The sequence below is a fragment of the Clytia hemisphaerica genome, unplaced genomic scaffold (assembly GCF_902728285.1).
Source record: "Clytia hemisphaerica strain Z4C2 unplaced genomic scaffold, Clytia hemisphaerica genome assembly, whole genome shotgun sequence".
In the NCBI taxonomy this organism is placed as follows: Eukaryota; Metazoa; Cnidaria; class Hydrozoa; order Leptothecata; family Clytiidae; genus Clytia; species Clytia hemisphaerica.
In genome coordinates, this window is record NW_027103473.1 from 1,294,260 (window position 1) to 1,308,670 (window position 14,411).

The 14,411-nt window shown below is 34.6% G+C and overlaps 1 protein-coding gene across 1 annotated transcript; it reads right to left on the reverse strand.

Moving 5' to 3' along the window:
• Positions 1-369: 369 nt before the first annotated feature.
• LOC136798460 (vesicle-associated membrane protein-associated protein B-like) lies at positions 370-11,320 on the reverse strand. The gene is made up of 7 exons (XM_067055072.1): positions 11,048-11,320; positions 5,684-5,839; positions 5,371-5,483; positions 4,717-4,806; positions 3,418-3,639; positions 2,461-2,523; positions 370-723 (listed from the first exon to the last, which is right to left on the reverse strand). Exons 1-7 carry the CDS (start codon positions 11,103-11,105, stop codon positions 583-585), a joined length of 843 nt encoding a protein of 280 aa, XP_066911173.1. The 5' UTR covers positions 11,106-11,320; the 3' UTR covers positions 370-582.
• Between the last annotated feature and the right edge of the window lie 3,091 nt (positions 11,321-14,411).

Here is a 14,411-nt window from a genome sequence, read left to right on the forward strand (position 1 = left end):
AAATTAAAATATCTTGTAAAAAAGAAAGAAAGAAATATCCACAGAAGAATCATGAATTTCAACAGTAACTTTACAGTTAACAAAATCAAAATCAAACTTTCCTCGTGCCAACCAGGTAGCTGATTTCATTAAAACCCTGGTTTCATATATCAAAATCTAAAAATATCTAATTTGCTGTAGGGTTAATTTCTTTACAGTTTCAACCGTTTGACTTTGAAAAATATGCCTCTCCAACAAAGCAAAAAAGGTTAAATTTATAATCAAAAAGCAAAACAAAAACTAGCAGATACTTAGGAGGATTCTCTTTTTTCGCTATTCATGTTCAAAAGGGTCCAATTATGTTGTATGGAATAGAAAACTGTTGTAGACTATTTTGTTTTATCCTTCTTCTTTTATTTATTCTTTTTTTTCAAACATGGGATTGGTCAAGGGAACTCTTGGTCAAGATATCATATCCTAAGAAGCAAAATGAAATTGATCGAGAAAAAAAACACAATTGCTGCAGGTACAAAAACTGTGAGATCCATATTTCCAATCAGTTCAATTTTTCATCTCAGCCATCCATTCATTTATTTACTTTAATTACAAGACGTATTTCCCCAAAGCGATTCCCATCAAGAGGGCCATCACCAGACCAACAACAAATATCATATAATTATTATTCTCTTTCGTCATCAACTCTTCTGGTATCTTTTCTGCTGCTCTGCTACTTTGAGTGACAGACTGAAAGGAGATAAGTAATGAGAGGCTATGACAGTTGATTTGGGCTTGGCTTACTTGTCAATTCTAGGTACATTCTTTTCACGATTGACTTTACAATACCTTAAGGAAAGAAATTTTCGCGGAATTTAATTTTTCTTCTATTATTTTGTTGTTATTGACCAGGTAAAGATGGACGCAAGAAGTATTTTCGATTTTTTTGGAGGAAAAAGACGGCGATGAAGATGATTGACTTATCATAGAAACATTCATACTTGATGTTATTAATTTGTTGTTAACCTTTACCACGCCGAGGCCGTAAATTTACGTTCTAAGCTATAGCCAAGGCCGTAAATATACGTTTTTCGTGCGGTTTTAAGAAAAGCCGCCCTACCGCCTTAAAGACGCCTTTAAATCCCGGGAAATGTCTTATATGACGGAGAGAAAATGTAAACAAACTATTTTCAATAGTTTGAAACCACCTACTTTCGATTTTAACTGTCAAAACAAACTGGAAAATCAGGCAAAATATTCTTTTGGAAATTATGAGCTCATTGACTGCTGTAACTAACTTTTTATGTTTATTTAGTGGAAAATGGTTTGTTTTATTGGTTGGAAATGTTATGTATTGCTTGTTTGTAGTTTAGTCAGTGTTTGAGGTAAGTTTCTGCATCCTTATTCTTTAGTATGACGGTACATTAAGGGTGAGGACTGGAGGCTTGTCGGCCGTCATCGACCGTCACCGAAACCCAAGTTAAGGCTTCTGATAAGGCTGCAAAGAGTTTCAAAGTGTATATATACTATGTTATTTCTATTGCTTTCATGCTGGTTGATGATAGGAAAGTCATTTTTAGCTGTTTTTAGTGATATTTCCCATAAAAATTACCTCAAAGGGCCTCTGCCTTACGTGCCTCTGATTTACGTGGAAATTTTCTCGAAAACCAAGGTTTTCTAAAAATGAATTCTGCCTTTTCTAGTAAAGGTATGATTGTGATTTTTTGGCTAGCAGTTGTAGTTATAATGGTGGAAACAATGAGCCAGAAAATTATGGTATCGCAAATGTTCTCCCCACTTTTTTTTTAACCGGAACTTAAAATTTTGAAAAATATGACAAATTGCGTTTTGAATTTTTTTCAACTCTAAGGCAGAAGACTACTGTGTCACTATTGATAGAGGAAAATCCTTTATTTTAACATTTTTGGAAAGCAGGATAGTTGGGCTTTCCAGAATGGGCTTATTTTTTTGAATCGGTTTAGTAGATCAAAAGTTATGACGGAAAGCGTAAAACTGTCATTTTTCCCAAAAAGACAAGGCGTGCACGGGGTGAAGTTCCCAAAGAGAAGGCGTGGTAAAGGTTAAAGTTTGTTAATGTGACTGAAATATGTCTTGAAATCGATGAAAAATATGAAAAACATTTACTCTGTTAAAAAATTCTTTTGAAATTTCTCAATCGCCAAATTAAATTCCGTGAAACTTTTGAAATCGGCTCATTCGTGAAATTAAATTCCACGAAATTTGCCATTTTGAAACTCTGATTCGCGAAATCAAATTCCGCGAAAATTTCTTCTCGCGAAAATTTCTTTCCTTAAGGTATACGTTTCTTAAATAACCTTATTTCTCTTCCTAGAGGAATTCCCTGTTTATTTTGATAAATTTGGTCAATTGGGCTGGCGACTATAACTGGGGGTTAAGGAAGCATAATAAAACCTTAAAAGTACGCTCACTAGAAGAATGTGATTAATGAGAGCGAGCATAACATACCGTTGACGCGGGTGTTTTACTTGCTTTGGTGACATTTGTTCGCTGTCGAATTTCCGATTCCCCCTATAAAACGTTAGTAAAGAATACATTAACAAAGAACATACTGGTAAAGGCTGGTCTTCACTTTTGCGCGTAAATGAGCGAAAACTTTTTTTCAATCATTTTTGCCTACGGATGACGCAATTAAAAAAGTTTCGAGCGAAAAAATAAAAAGTTGAAAGAAGTTCAACTTTTTTAAACCGTTACGGCATATTTGCCCAATGGAATTGCTTCATTTTTCAACCGACCAATGACCTTACAAAAACGTTATGAAGTTTTTGCTCATTTCGCGCGAAAATGTAGACCGGCCTTAAGTTCGATAACATCACTCACCAGAGACATCAGAATATCTAATTGATTCTCTCAATAGTCTCAATTCTCAACAACTTTATTCCTGATTTTTTTGGATTACGAATTACGTGAAGGTACTGTAACTTTTTTCAAAGGATTGAATAACGTAGCTAGGTTAACTTGAAAGTTAAACCTGGTTAAACTGCGTAGACGTAAACTGCAAAAAAATTAGAGCAACGAAAGACGAATTTAGCAAATTCTATCAGGAATTTTCCAAAACAGTAAGGTAATATCAAAAACTACGAAATTATTTTCCGATGATTCCCTAAAACTTATGGATGAAAGCAAAATCATTGAATGTGATATGTTTGCCAAGATTTTCAGTATTAAATAAATTCATTTCAACAATTTTTTTTTCATTTTCAGCATAAGCTTTTCGTTCTATCAAACATGATTTTGATCAGTTTTGAGCTATGATAGCCCGTCATATCATAGCTCTGATGATGTTGAATATAACGAAAATCGTATGCTGAAAACAAAAAAGATTTTGTTAAAGATGATCTTATTTTAATATTCAAAATCGGTGAATCATCGATTTCCCTTTTTTGATGCTCCAAGCTCACTCACCTGTTTTTGTTGAGGCGAGCGCTGTTTAGCGGACGTCTGTCGCGGACTATCTCTAGTTTCAGGTGATGATACATGAGTAGTGGATGACGAGGGTGTGCGAACTTCAGAATTTTCGATGGCTGTTTTGGCTGTCTGCATATTTTCTGTTGCACTCTCCTTCGTTGTAGAAGATGTGTTCTTCTCTTTAGGTGGTGAGCTACTGCTAGCCGAATCAGATGGTATCTAAAAATGAGGGGAGAGTGTTTTCAATAGAGTATCGATATTTAATCGTGGAAACATCAGTGATAGATGGGGAAGAGACATTCATTTGTTTGCGATGATCAAGTTAAACATGAGTAATGTAAAAAATTATTTGGCTTTCTTTGTAATGCAAGAAACCCAATCTCAGTGCAATTATGCTTAGTTTGTGCTAATATGATTTGCCATTGAACTTTAAGGCCGAGGTAAACGATTCCAACATTTCATCCAACATAGAAATTGAAATGTTGGACGAATGTTGGATGAATTTTGGAAAGGTGTTGGATCTCCTTAAAATCGTTTCGTCGCAATGTCCAACATCATTTTCATCCAACATGGGTGTTCATTCATTCTTTTTTTAATTCATTCTTTTCAAATTAGAAATGGCGAGGATTTTTATACCCAGTGTAACCAGTGCCACTACTGCTGTTCATGCGGACAAAAATTATAGTCTAACAATTGGACCCTTAATGCAGAGAAAATTCTGGCGAAATATCGACTCTTATGGTGCAATTTCCTGAAATTTATTTATCTATTTCAAGGCAAAAAATGGTCAAATTTTCTAAAATTTCACAGTGCATTTTGGGAAGCCTGAAAAACGTACCTTTAAAGGGTCACACCCTCTACGATCGCTTAATTTCAGCCCTCCCCCTTGGTTTATTTTCCGAAAAAAACAAAAACATTCGAGCTAGTAGCTTCTCTACCATCTTTTTAAATTTGTTACGAGATTTTTCGAATTTTTACAAAAAAAAGATTCGATTCTATTTCTAATGACGTCATTCCCTTTCAAATGGTGGATGTGAGCTGAGTAAACGAATCCAACATGATCCAACACGAAAAGAAGAAGTAAATGTTGGACAAAATGTTTGATGGCGATCAAACTCTCATCCAACACTTTTTTCCTTCTTCCAACATAATTTTTTCTTCCTTTCCGATTTTGCATTCGAGTAAACGATTCCAACATTCTGTCCAACAGAGAGAAAATGGCATGTTAGATGGAATGTTGGAATCGTTTACCTCGGCCTTTATTAAAGTCAATCAGAGGGAAATGATGAATCGCACCTTTTCTGAAGAACTTTCGCCAGATGGTAACTCGAAAACGCATTTCAATTTGGAATCCATTACGGGTGTTCCATCTCCAAGGTTTTTCCACTAAAAAAGAAACGGACTTGATTTAATATTAGTTCCAATTCGGAGATCAGTAAGAAGTTTATAATGAATGGTGGTAGGTATGCACTGGTGCTCAATAGAAACTAATAGTACAAAAAAACACATTTTTTGGGTCAAGTTGAACATTTACAAGAATTTTTGTCATGGGATTGGTCGTTAACTATTCAAACAAAAACTTATATTATATTTTTCTAAAGAACGCGTCAACTCTATTGTTTTGGATAGCCAATTATGTGAGCATCTTGTAAAAACTTCAATACAACTGCATTTTTTTTCATGATGACCTGCAACTAAAGATATCATATTCCTCTACACAGTAGATTAGTAGGCTTACATTACAGATTTACTGTGGAAGTGTGTCTAGTTTTTCTTCAGGTTGCTATTTAATTTACCTAGATTTTCAAACGTTCGACTTTCAAAACATTCGAATTGCGCTGTTGACGACTAGAATTAAAAACAACTAGTCAGCTCTAAAACTGCACATGCTTCCTTTATAAGGGAATCCTGGTCGAGTCAAGTAGCTAGATATCAGTGCAAGCAACTTACAAATCCCTCAACTTCTTCTTCAGCTATTGGGTCTTTGAGTATAACTGACTGTACAAGAAATTTGTGTCGTTTGTTTTCTGCTGAATCTTTATAGTCGAAGGGCTGTAGCATCACTGAAAAGGAAAAAAGGAGAAATATAAAATGTGCCGTGGAATCAAAAATTAAATAATTTCACAACATAATTATTCTGAGACATAATTCGGAGCTTGTATTGGCTCTTTATCAAGCAAATAAAACTTCAAATTCCAAGATCCTGAAGTTAAGCCAACCAAGTTTTTTTCACATACTATGATAAACAATGAATTCATCATACCTGCTACATTTACAGCTCCTCCATCTGGTTTGATAAGCCCACAATTAGGTCGAACACAATATCGCTTGGGTGCTGTTGTTTTGACCTTGAAACACACTAGTTCATCCGATGGGTTGGTCAATTTCAATATAGTGGTCACAACGTCTTTAAAAGGACCTGTTAAAAAAGAACAGAAAATATTCAAATACCAAAATTTATCAATATTAATCCCCTATATATTCTTTAAATTACATTATAGGAAGAAATCTTTGCAAGAAGAAATTACCAAAATCATCTAAGTTATATTCTCGTCAAATTTAAACTATCTGTTAATTTGCCAAAATTAATTTTACCATAAGTTTAATAGCGTTCCGCAACTCTTACGTCATAATTATTACTTAATTCACATTTGTACAAGTTGCAATCCCACAATTCAATGCAGCTCAATTAAAGATACGTGCAAGTTGTTATATATCTTTTGTCAAATGATGCAAAAGAGATTAACGCAAAGGTTGATGGGATTGGAACTTGTACAAACACAATGAGAGTAATGATTATGTCAAAAATAAAATCTATTTTTAGATTCAGCGCGGTGCGCTTTTCTTTTTCAAATTGATCCAAATTTTTTCTAAAAACACCCTATTCCACTTTTTCACCAAAAATTTTCGTGCTCGCTTCACCCACATAATTTTTACAAAAATATTTACTTTTAATTTATAGGGAACGTAAAAATCACTCCAGAGGTTTGTCCGAATTTCGGTCGTAAGCCTTGGTTGCCTTTTTAAAGATGGGTGTGATGAAACTGGTTTTCAAAAGTTGAGGTGTGTAGGACTAGCTGAAATTTGGCTGAAATGACAACAGTGTCATCAATTTTGCTAGATCTCTCAAATTGATGTTTGTGAGTACACTATATTTGATTCACATCGAAGAGTCATTTTCTGGTTTTTATGTTACTAGATGCTCTTTTAAAGCCTAGAGCCAGCCTGCCATATGGGTCCTATTTTTACACCCTGGAAAGTCTCTCTAAGGGTTACAAAAAGCGAATTCTACACCCACTGAAAGGGTCCAAAATTTACAGAAATAGAAAAAAGAAAATCTAAATCGTTTTTTCATCCTTGTTTTAAAGTTTGCAAGGGGTTTGCAAATTAAGGTCGGTTTGTATCAGATTCCCATTTCCGCACTAACATTCCTTTGCCAATTTTCTGGCAGAAAAAAGCCAGGACTTAGGGTAGTTGAAAAATAAGTTTTTCCATGCCTTTAGAAACAAACCCTTTCCAATCTCATGCCAGTTATCCTGGGAAAATAGCGGAAAGATTCATGGAAAGTGACAAGAATCTTAGTGCGAAATTATAGGAATTTTATACAAAAGGAAGATTATATTGAAAATTGACATCATCATAAGATGCCCTGAAAACAGTCTAAAACTTTAGGAATCCATTGTCAATTTTTTTGTGTGGTTCTTGGACTCAAAAGGAGCCTCTGTGCCAAATTTCAGCTACACATTATAATTTATTTCAAGGTTAGGACCTTTTCCGAGACGGTACTAAAGTATATCTCAAAATAATTTGCAGCTGAGACAAAAATGGCTGTAACTTTTGATAGAATTTGAATGAAGTTGCGATTTTGTGCTTGTTGAAAAATTGAAAAATTGAAAAATAAAGAAAAATGAAAATGAAAAATCAATTTTTTTTGTTTGATAAATTATTTTGAGACAGACTTTAATCAATAAATTCGATTATTGAAATAATTGATAATAATTGAAGTAATCGAATGACCACTTCTTATTGATTCAGCCATATTTCACCACGGAAAATAATGTTGTCCATTATATGTAGGTTTTTAATAATTATAATGTCCTACATTATAAATGATGCTGCACATTATAATGTGCTACATTAAAAATTGTTCAAGGACCTTTCTACACTCAAAGAAATAGAATAAGGCCTCTTCTACACTTTACAGACTTAACTATTTCTCTTTTAAGTTGGCACTCATCCAATGGTAATCATCTAAATAATGACGCAGTGTTTCGAGCTCCAACCCTGACCCTAACTGATAAGATCGAAATAATCAAAAATCGAAATAATCGAAAAGGTCAAAGAGGAAGAATTGAAAAAGTTGATAGGTCCAATTTTTTCAATTCTTGATTTTTTTTGTGATTCTCTCATCACTTTAATTTTGTATCACATTTTCATTAGAGTGAAGAGATATCGACGTGTTATGTAATGTTACTGTAATTGCTATTAGTCAGGAGTTTAATACTCTTATAACAACCGTATTTTATAAGCATTGAATATTGAAATTCAAATAACGACCACGCAAGAAAGATAAGCAAACGATTGGATCAAGTGCCAAACATTTTGACCCGGAAATCAATTATTATTCTGCCTTTAAAGTATAAAATGAGAAGTTCAATGATTCTGAAAGAAGTCATTTGACAATTCTCTTACAAAGAATTGCTTGCTCACTCGCTGGCTGAAAGTGAAAGCGAAAGTAGTGAAAGTGAAAGTGAAAGTGAAACTAAAACTGTCAGTCACCAAACGCAGGCGCAAACGCCTACACCCGTTCTTCTATATCTCAGCCTTGAATAATCGCTTGTGGCAAAAAAAAGATCGAAGAAAAAAAAAGTTCTTATTAAGTGACGCTATCATAGCTTATCTAAACCTTAGACAGAGAGCGGAGGTAATATATGCTAGTTACTTGTTTGATTGACCTTCATTATAAAAGAAAGAGAATTAAAAAAGAATTGGGCGGCAATCAAAAATATCTTCATTTCGCGTCTTCGTTGGGTCTAAAGTGTGAGTTGGTTGGTCGGTCGTAAAAATTTTTGGGTTTCCATTTTTCCATCCATTTTTGGAGTGCATTCTTGGAGGAAACTGCCAGCCAGCCAGCAGCCAAAACAACCGCGTGTAATGAGTGGTTTAAAATTATGACCTTTGAACACTGTGACCTCTGACCCCAAAATGGCGCATGTAATGATAAACAAAGTCAAAATGCTGCGAATGCGCCAGAAATTGCTTGCAAAAAATTGGCAATAATAAAATTTTTGAACGAAGGAAAGGTCATTGACATAAAAAGTCTGACAAATTTACCGACTCACCGACTCAATTCTACTCAATTTTCGAGAGTCGGTCGGGCGACGCAAAACGAAGATATTTGTGATTGCCGCCTTGAGAAGAAAATTAATTTCTGCTTTGATGTTATTATCGAAACAAAAGGATCAGTCATGCAGAAATTCCTTTCCACACGTCAGCAATCTACTTTTTTATAAATAGAAAAACTAGATTGTAAGGAAGATTCTAAAAAAAAATAGCTGTTTTCTTAGACGACTACCGTGGGATCGTCTAATATCGACATGCGTCTTCTAATTTCGACACCGGATCTGTAAAATAATCAAAACAAACCTTGAATGAAATTCTTGGTATCATTCTTATCGAACAAGTTCATCCATCAAACTACAAGTTCAGTAAACATTGCAATCCTTTCAATAAAAAAAACAGCCAAATTATAAGCAGTTTCACACAACACACGAAACGCATGCAAACTTCCTCGTAACTTTCTTGTGTCCATCATTAAAATTTTACAACTTTATTACGCTTCAAGTCACATGATAAAAATAATTTGCGCGCTTAGTCGACCTGGTTTCCCCGTCCTTATTGTTTATTGCAAGCACACGCTCTAGGCGCTAAGAGGCCGCATTAAACTTCTAGGCACTGCACCTAGCACACCCGGTCCCTTTTCAAATTCATAAGGAAACCGGGTTCTTTTAATTATTTTCGGTTCACGGTAAAAAGGTCTACTAAAAAATTCCTCGCATGCAAAATGTTGTTGTTATTTGGGCATCTTTTCGTTGAAAGCATGCTAATTAGTTTTTTAGTGATTACTACATCGTTAAAGTTTTCTTTTCAAATATAAGTAATAACACTTCACATTTCTCATATTATATTAACAATCTGTGACGTGATAGGGAGAGTACAATTTAGTGATTGATTGATAACTTTAGTATGTATTTGTTTATGTTTGATTTTTTATTTCGAAGACCAGGCCACAGCTACGTCGAAATTAGAAGACGCATGTCGATATTAGACCCCTACGGTATGTTGTAAGTCAAAATACAGTCCAGATATCAACAATCCCATGTTTCGACCAACGGTCCCAAGTTAGACCAGTTGACGGTATCGAATAACAAATTACTCCACATGGAGTAATTTTGGCCACATATATACATACATTATTACTTTCCTTTCCCTCGGCCAATAAAACGTGATAAATTATCTTGTCTCTAGGGTAGCCATTCCAGGGTCAAATTGAAACTATTCTGGTGGTAATCAAACCTAGTTCATCTTGTAGAGCTTCAAAAAAGAAAAAAAATGAGGGGTCATACACCTCCTAATGATTCGGTTCCTGAGATATTGAGATTTTGGTTCCGCTAAATATAGCACCTTTTTAGACATTTGAGGTTGAAAATTTAGCCCAGAAATGGCGTATAAAATGGCACCAAAATATACACTTTTTGATGGTTTTCCGATTTCAAAATCCAATAAAAAAAAATCCACATATATCTTCATTTTGACTGCAGACTTTTATCAAATTCTTTTAGCAATGGCTTGCTAACACTTCAAGGAAGAAATGAAAAGACATTTTTTTGAAAAAGAAGACATTGCAAACGTTATAAAGCGGAAGTTAAAATTGATGAACCTACCTACTGTATCTTTGTAATCAAAGCGCTGTGGAGGAAAAATTCCCCATGGCATATAAATAACTGTTTTAGGCTAAAAAAGGGTCAAATTTTTCAGTGGTACCAGTCTCTATAATTCTAGTCCTCATCTTCAGGCTGAAAATGCTTGCCAAAGTATGAAAAGTAAAAAATAATAACTTTAATGAAAGAATTAATTTCAGAGAGTAGCACCATTGGATTTCTCAAGTATTTTCTGATAAATATGGAAAGTTTCACTGTCTGAACATTTTTTCCTCCGCAGCTGTTTGAAATCAAAGATGAGTTGTAAATTTTTGTGAAAAAAAAAAATTGCCGTCCTAGTACCAGTGGTGGTCGGAAATTCCGATAAAAATCCATGTACTTTTGCAAAATGCGTCGGAAATTCCACTCTTTTTTGCCTTTTTTAGTTCAATTGCCTTGGAAATTCATACATTTTCTTCTCTCGCCTTGGAAATTTCGAATTTTGGTGAAAACTTTTGCCCTCGTCGTCCGCCCCCTTGTCAGCCTGTTACAGACAAATTCTGGAATGGCCCATTCAACACAATCTCTAAGTAATCTCACAAATCTCTAATTCAATATGATTGAAAGTAATCGAACAGAAAGATACAAAATATATTAAAATCAAAACTTAACTATGCATTCCAGTTGATTCAAAACTGTCTGCTTACCTCGAAATACTAGCTCATTGTCTGGTTCAATTTTTAAAATTTGCGGTTGTTTTGCCATTTTATGTCTGCTTATTTTTCATGTAATGTTGGATGATGACATGTATTTAATTGTCTAAACCAAAAAGAAACACTACGATAACTTGATTTCGAAAGTTTTAACAATAACTTTCTCGAAAAGCAATGTCAAAGTCAGCTTTATGATCACTTCCAAAAATCTTAAGAGCTATTTTCCGCAACTCGCAGCCGCCATCTTGGTGTGACAAGTAAGTTAACTTAAATGCGGGACAACTCTATGAACTTTGGATTGCAGGATGAAAAATACGGGATGAGTAGTTGGCCCTCTTGCCCTCTTTCTACTGGCGTGTCCGCGCCGCAAATTTTTTTTCCGTAGACGGGCGGAAATATCTTTAATGGTCGGAAATATCATAGCGCAATGGTCGGAGATATCATTTGATGGTCGGAAATATCTTTAGATGGTCAGAAATATCCCAAACTCTGAAAATTTGAAAATCTAATGGTCGGAAATATCCCGCGCTTTTAAAAATGCTTTATCAGCAAAAAAAATGTAAACAAAAATGGTAGCAAAGGTGGTGTGGTGTGGCTAACTTGTTGTGTGTGCCAGACAAGAGTAGTTTTTTATCTTAAGTTACTTTTGGGACACTATCTGAGAACTGTTCTGTTTCTTAGTTCTTTACACAGTATTTTACAGTATTTTAGCTTCGCTATACAAGTGTCCTTGGTATTTCCTAACGTCAAAACAAGGACACTTGTATAGCGAAGCTGGACTGAGTACAACGGCTATTTCTCTTTTTCTTTTTAACACATGTCTGTCGGAGTGAATCCGCAAACCCTGGTCAGCGGTTGAGAATATTTTTTTCAAATTAATTGAAATAATTAGTTGTTGCAAAGTTTATTAGTTTTCATAAGGGACTTTTTCGCAAGATTTTATATTTGACTTTATCTTGAATGAAGATTTTTAAAACAAAATATAAGTTTGATCAATTTATAAGCCAAAAACCTTGAAAAAAGGGTGCTTCGAAAAAGTTAAATTGTAAATTACGTAAGTTATTTCAAGGTGTAACAAATATTTTAAACAACTCTTAGAAGGTTGACGTTGAAAATGACGAAGAAAAAACGAGTAAAAAATAGCCTAAACTCGCCTAAACTTTCACCAAAGTACCCAAATCTTATAATGGCTATAGCAAGATGTCGAACAAGGAACGGACTACATCATACTACAGCTGCTAAAAGCAAAATCTAAACATCATCACGAGAAAGAGAATTTTCTCTTTTTTAATGATTTGATTGTATAAAGGTGTGATGAAACTCATTATAAAGTAATTGTTCGATTGTTGTTTTCTTGTTATTGCAATCATGTCAAAGGAATTTCATAAAATATCTTTAGCAACAAACTTTCCGTGCAAAATCCATCTGTCTGACGATGGTTTTTCATTGTTAAGTACTTTTATTAAAAAGTATTTCTGATTGGTTGAAAAAACATGAGGAACGACCTCTTATTGGTCAAAGAAAGACAATATCTATTCTCACGACGACACACATAGTTCAAAGAAAATAAATTTGTGCTCAGTCCAGCTACGCTATACAAGTGTCCTTGGTCAAAATCAGTTTTTGGCTCTATCTATCTGGCTAGTGCAGCGGCGCGGACGCAAATTTTTTTTCCGTAGACGGGCGGAAATATCTTTAATGGTCGGAAATATCATAGCGTAATGGTCGGAAATATCATTTGATGGTCGGAAATATCTTTAGATGGTCGGAAATATCATTTGATGATCGGAAATATCATTTGATGGTCGGAAATATCCAAAACTCTAAAAATTTGAAAATTTAATGGTCGGAAATATCCCGCGCTTTTAAAAATGCTTCATCAGCAAAAAAAATGTAAACAAAAATGTTAGCAAAGGTGGTGTTGTGTGGCCAACTTGTTGTGTGGCCAACATGTTGTGTGTGCCAGACAAGCTTTTTAGGGAGAGAAAGTGGTATTGACCTTTTTATTCAAACAAAACTCTTCTTTATTTCTTGTATTTTTTATATCCTTTCCTCCTCTAGCCCCCACTGCTCTCAAATCACCCTAAAGCTAGGTATAGCGAAGCTGGACTGAGTACATACAACGGCTATTTCTCTTTTTCTTTTTAACACATGTCTGTCGGAGTGAATCCGCAAACCCTGGTCAGCGGTTGAGAATATTTTTTCAAATTAATTGAAATAATTAGTTGTTGCAAAGTTTATTAAATATTTCCCGTTTTCCAAAAGGGAAATATTTGTTAAAACGGGCTTTCTCCATAATTTCCCGTGTCAAAACGCCTTCCGTACGCCCTGACTGACGCCCGTTTTTAATTTCACAGCGAAAAATGCATCCAGTGAAGTATAAGTAATGTATCATGATTCAAGTCGACTGATAAACTATATATATAATATATGTTACAAGTTCCTTACGGATTCTCAAGCCCAGTTATAATAAAACTATTACATGTTAGTAGCAGACCCGACTGGCGATTGTTATGTAGCAGGTTGAAACATGAGTTTTTGCTAGAAAGATGCAGTTTGTTTTCAAGTTAAATCTTTAAAATAAATCAAACTGTGTGGGTTTCTTTACTTCCAGACAACCTACCAATAGTTTTGGAACACTCCATAATAAAGGAAGATGGCTATTCTTGTGGATTGACTTTCTGGTTACCCCATCCATATAAAGGATAAATACGATGTGATATGAAAGTGAAGAGACATGATTTGTTGGTTTTTGTTTGATTTCTTGACTCGTATATCTCATGGTAAATGGGATAGCAAATGACTTTTCATGTATTGCTTGGCTCTACATATGATACCTCTAACTTTGAACACCTCCAGAATGTTGAAAAAAGCATTTTAAGAGATAAGTTTCGATTGTAATTTTATTGGAAATTTTTAATCGACAGATTTCCAGGCGGTGTCAACCGAACCCTATCGAACCGATTTTCGTTATCGAACCATCGAACTTTATCGAACAAAATCGAACGATAGCTGTTCGATTACCGAACCCGATCGAACAGCTATCAAACTTTACGAAAATTTCTTGATAAGTTCGATTTAGTTCGATGAGTGTTCTTTGTTCGATGAAGTTCGATTGACACAGCCTGGAGATTTGACTTGGCGTCAGTTTTGTTTAATTGATAAATCTTTTGCTTCACCATGACCGTGGGATGATTTTCAATAAACTTTTGTTGTTATACACAGTAACTCTACAGATGATGACCCCAGCCATGATTAGTATCAGACAGTCAGAATGTTGGAAAAAAAACATTTTACGAGAAATTGTTGATAGAAATTATATTGACTTATTTTTACAATTTTGGTGGTGTGGGTTTTG

Excerpts from the sequence above, each read along its gene's own strand:
- LOC136798460 (XM_067055072.1), bottom strand. The coding sequence starts at position 11,105 with ATGGCAAAACAACCGCAAATTTTAAAAATTGAACCAGACAATGAGCTA. Across the intron at positions 5,484-5,683 it reads AGGAGCTGTAAATGTAGCAG|TGATGCTACAGCCCTTCGAC; the intron begins GTATGATGAATT and ends TTTCCTTTTCAG. Across the intron at positions 4,807-5,370 it reads AAGAAGAAGTTGAGGGATTT|TGGAAAAACCTTGGAGATGG; the intron begins GTAAGTTGCTTG and ends TTTCTTTTTTAG.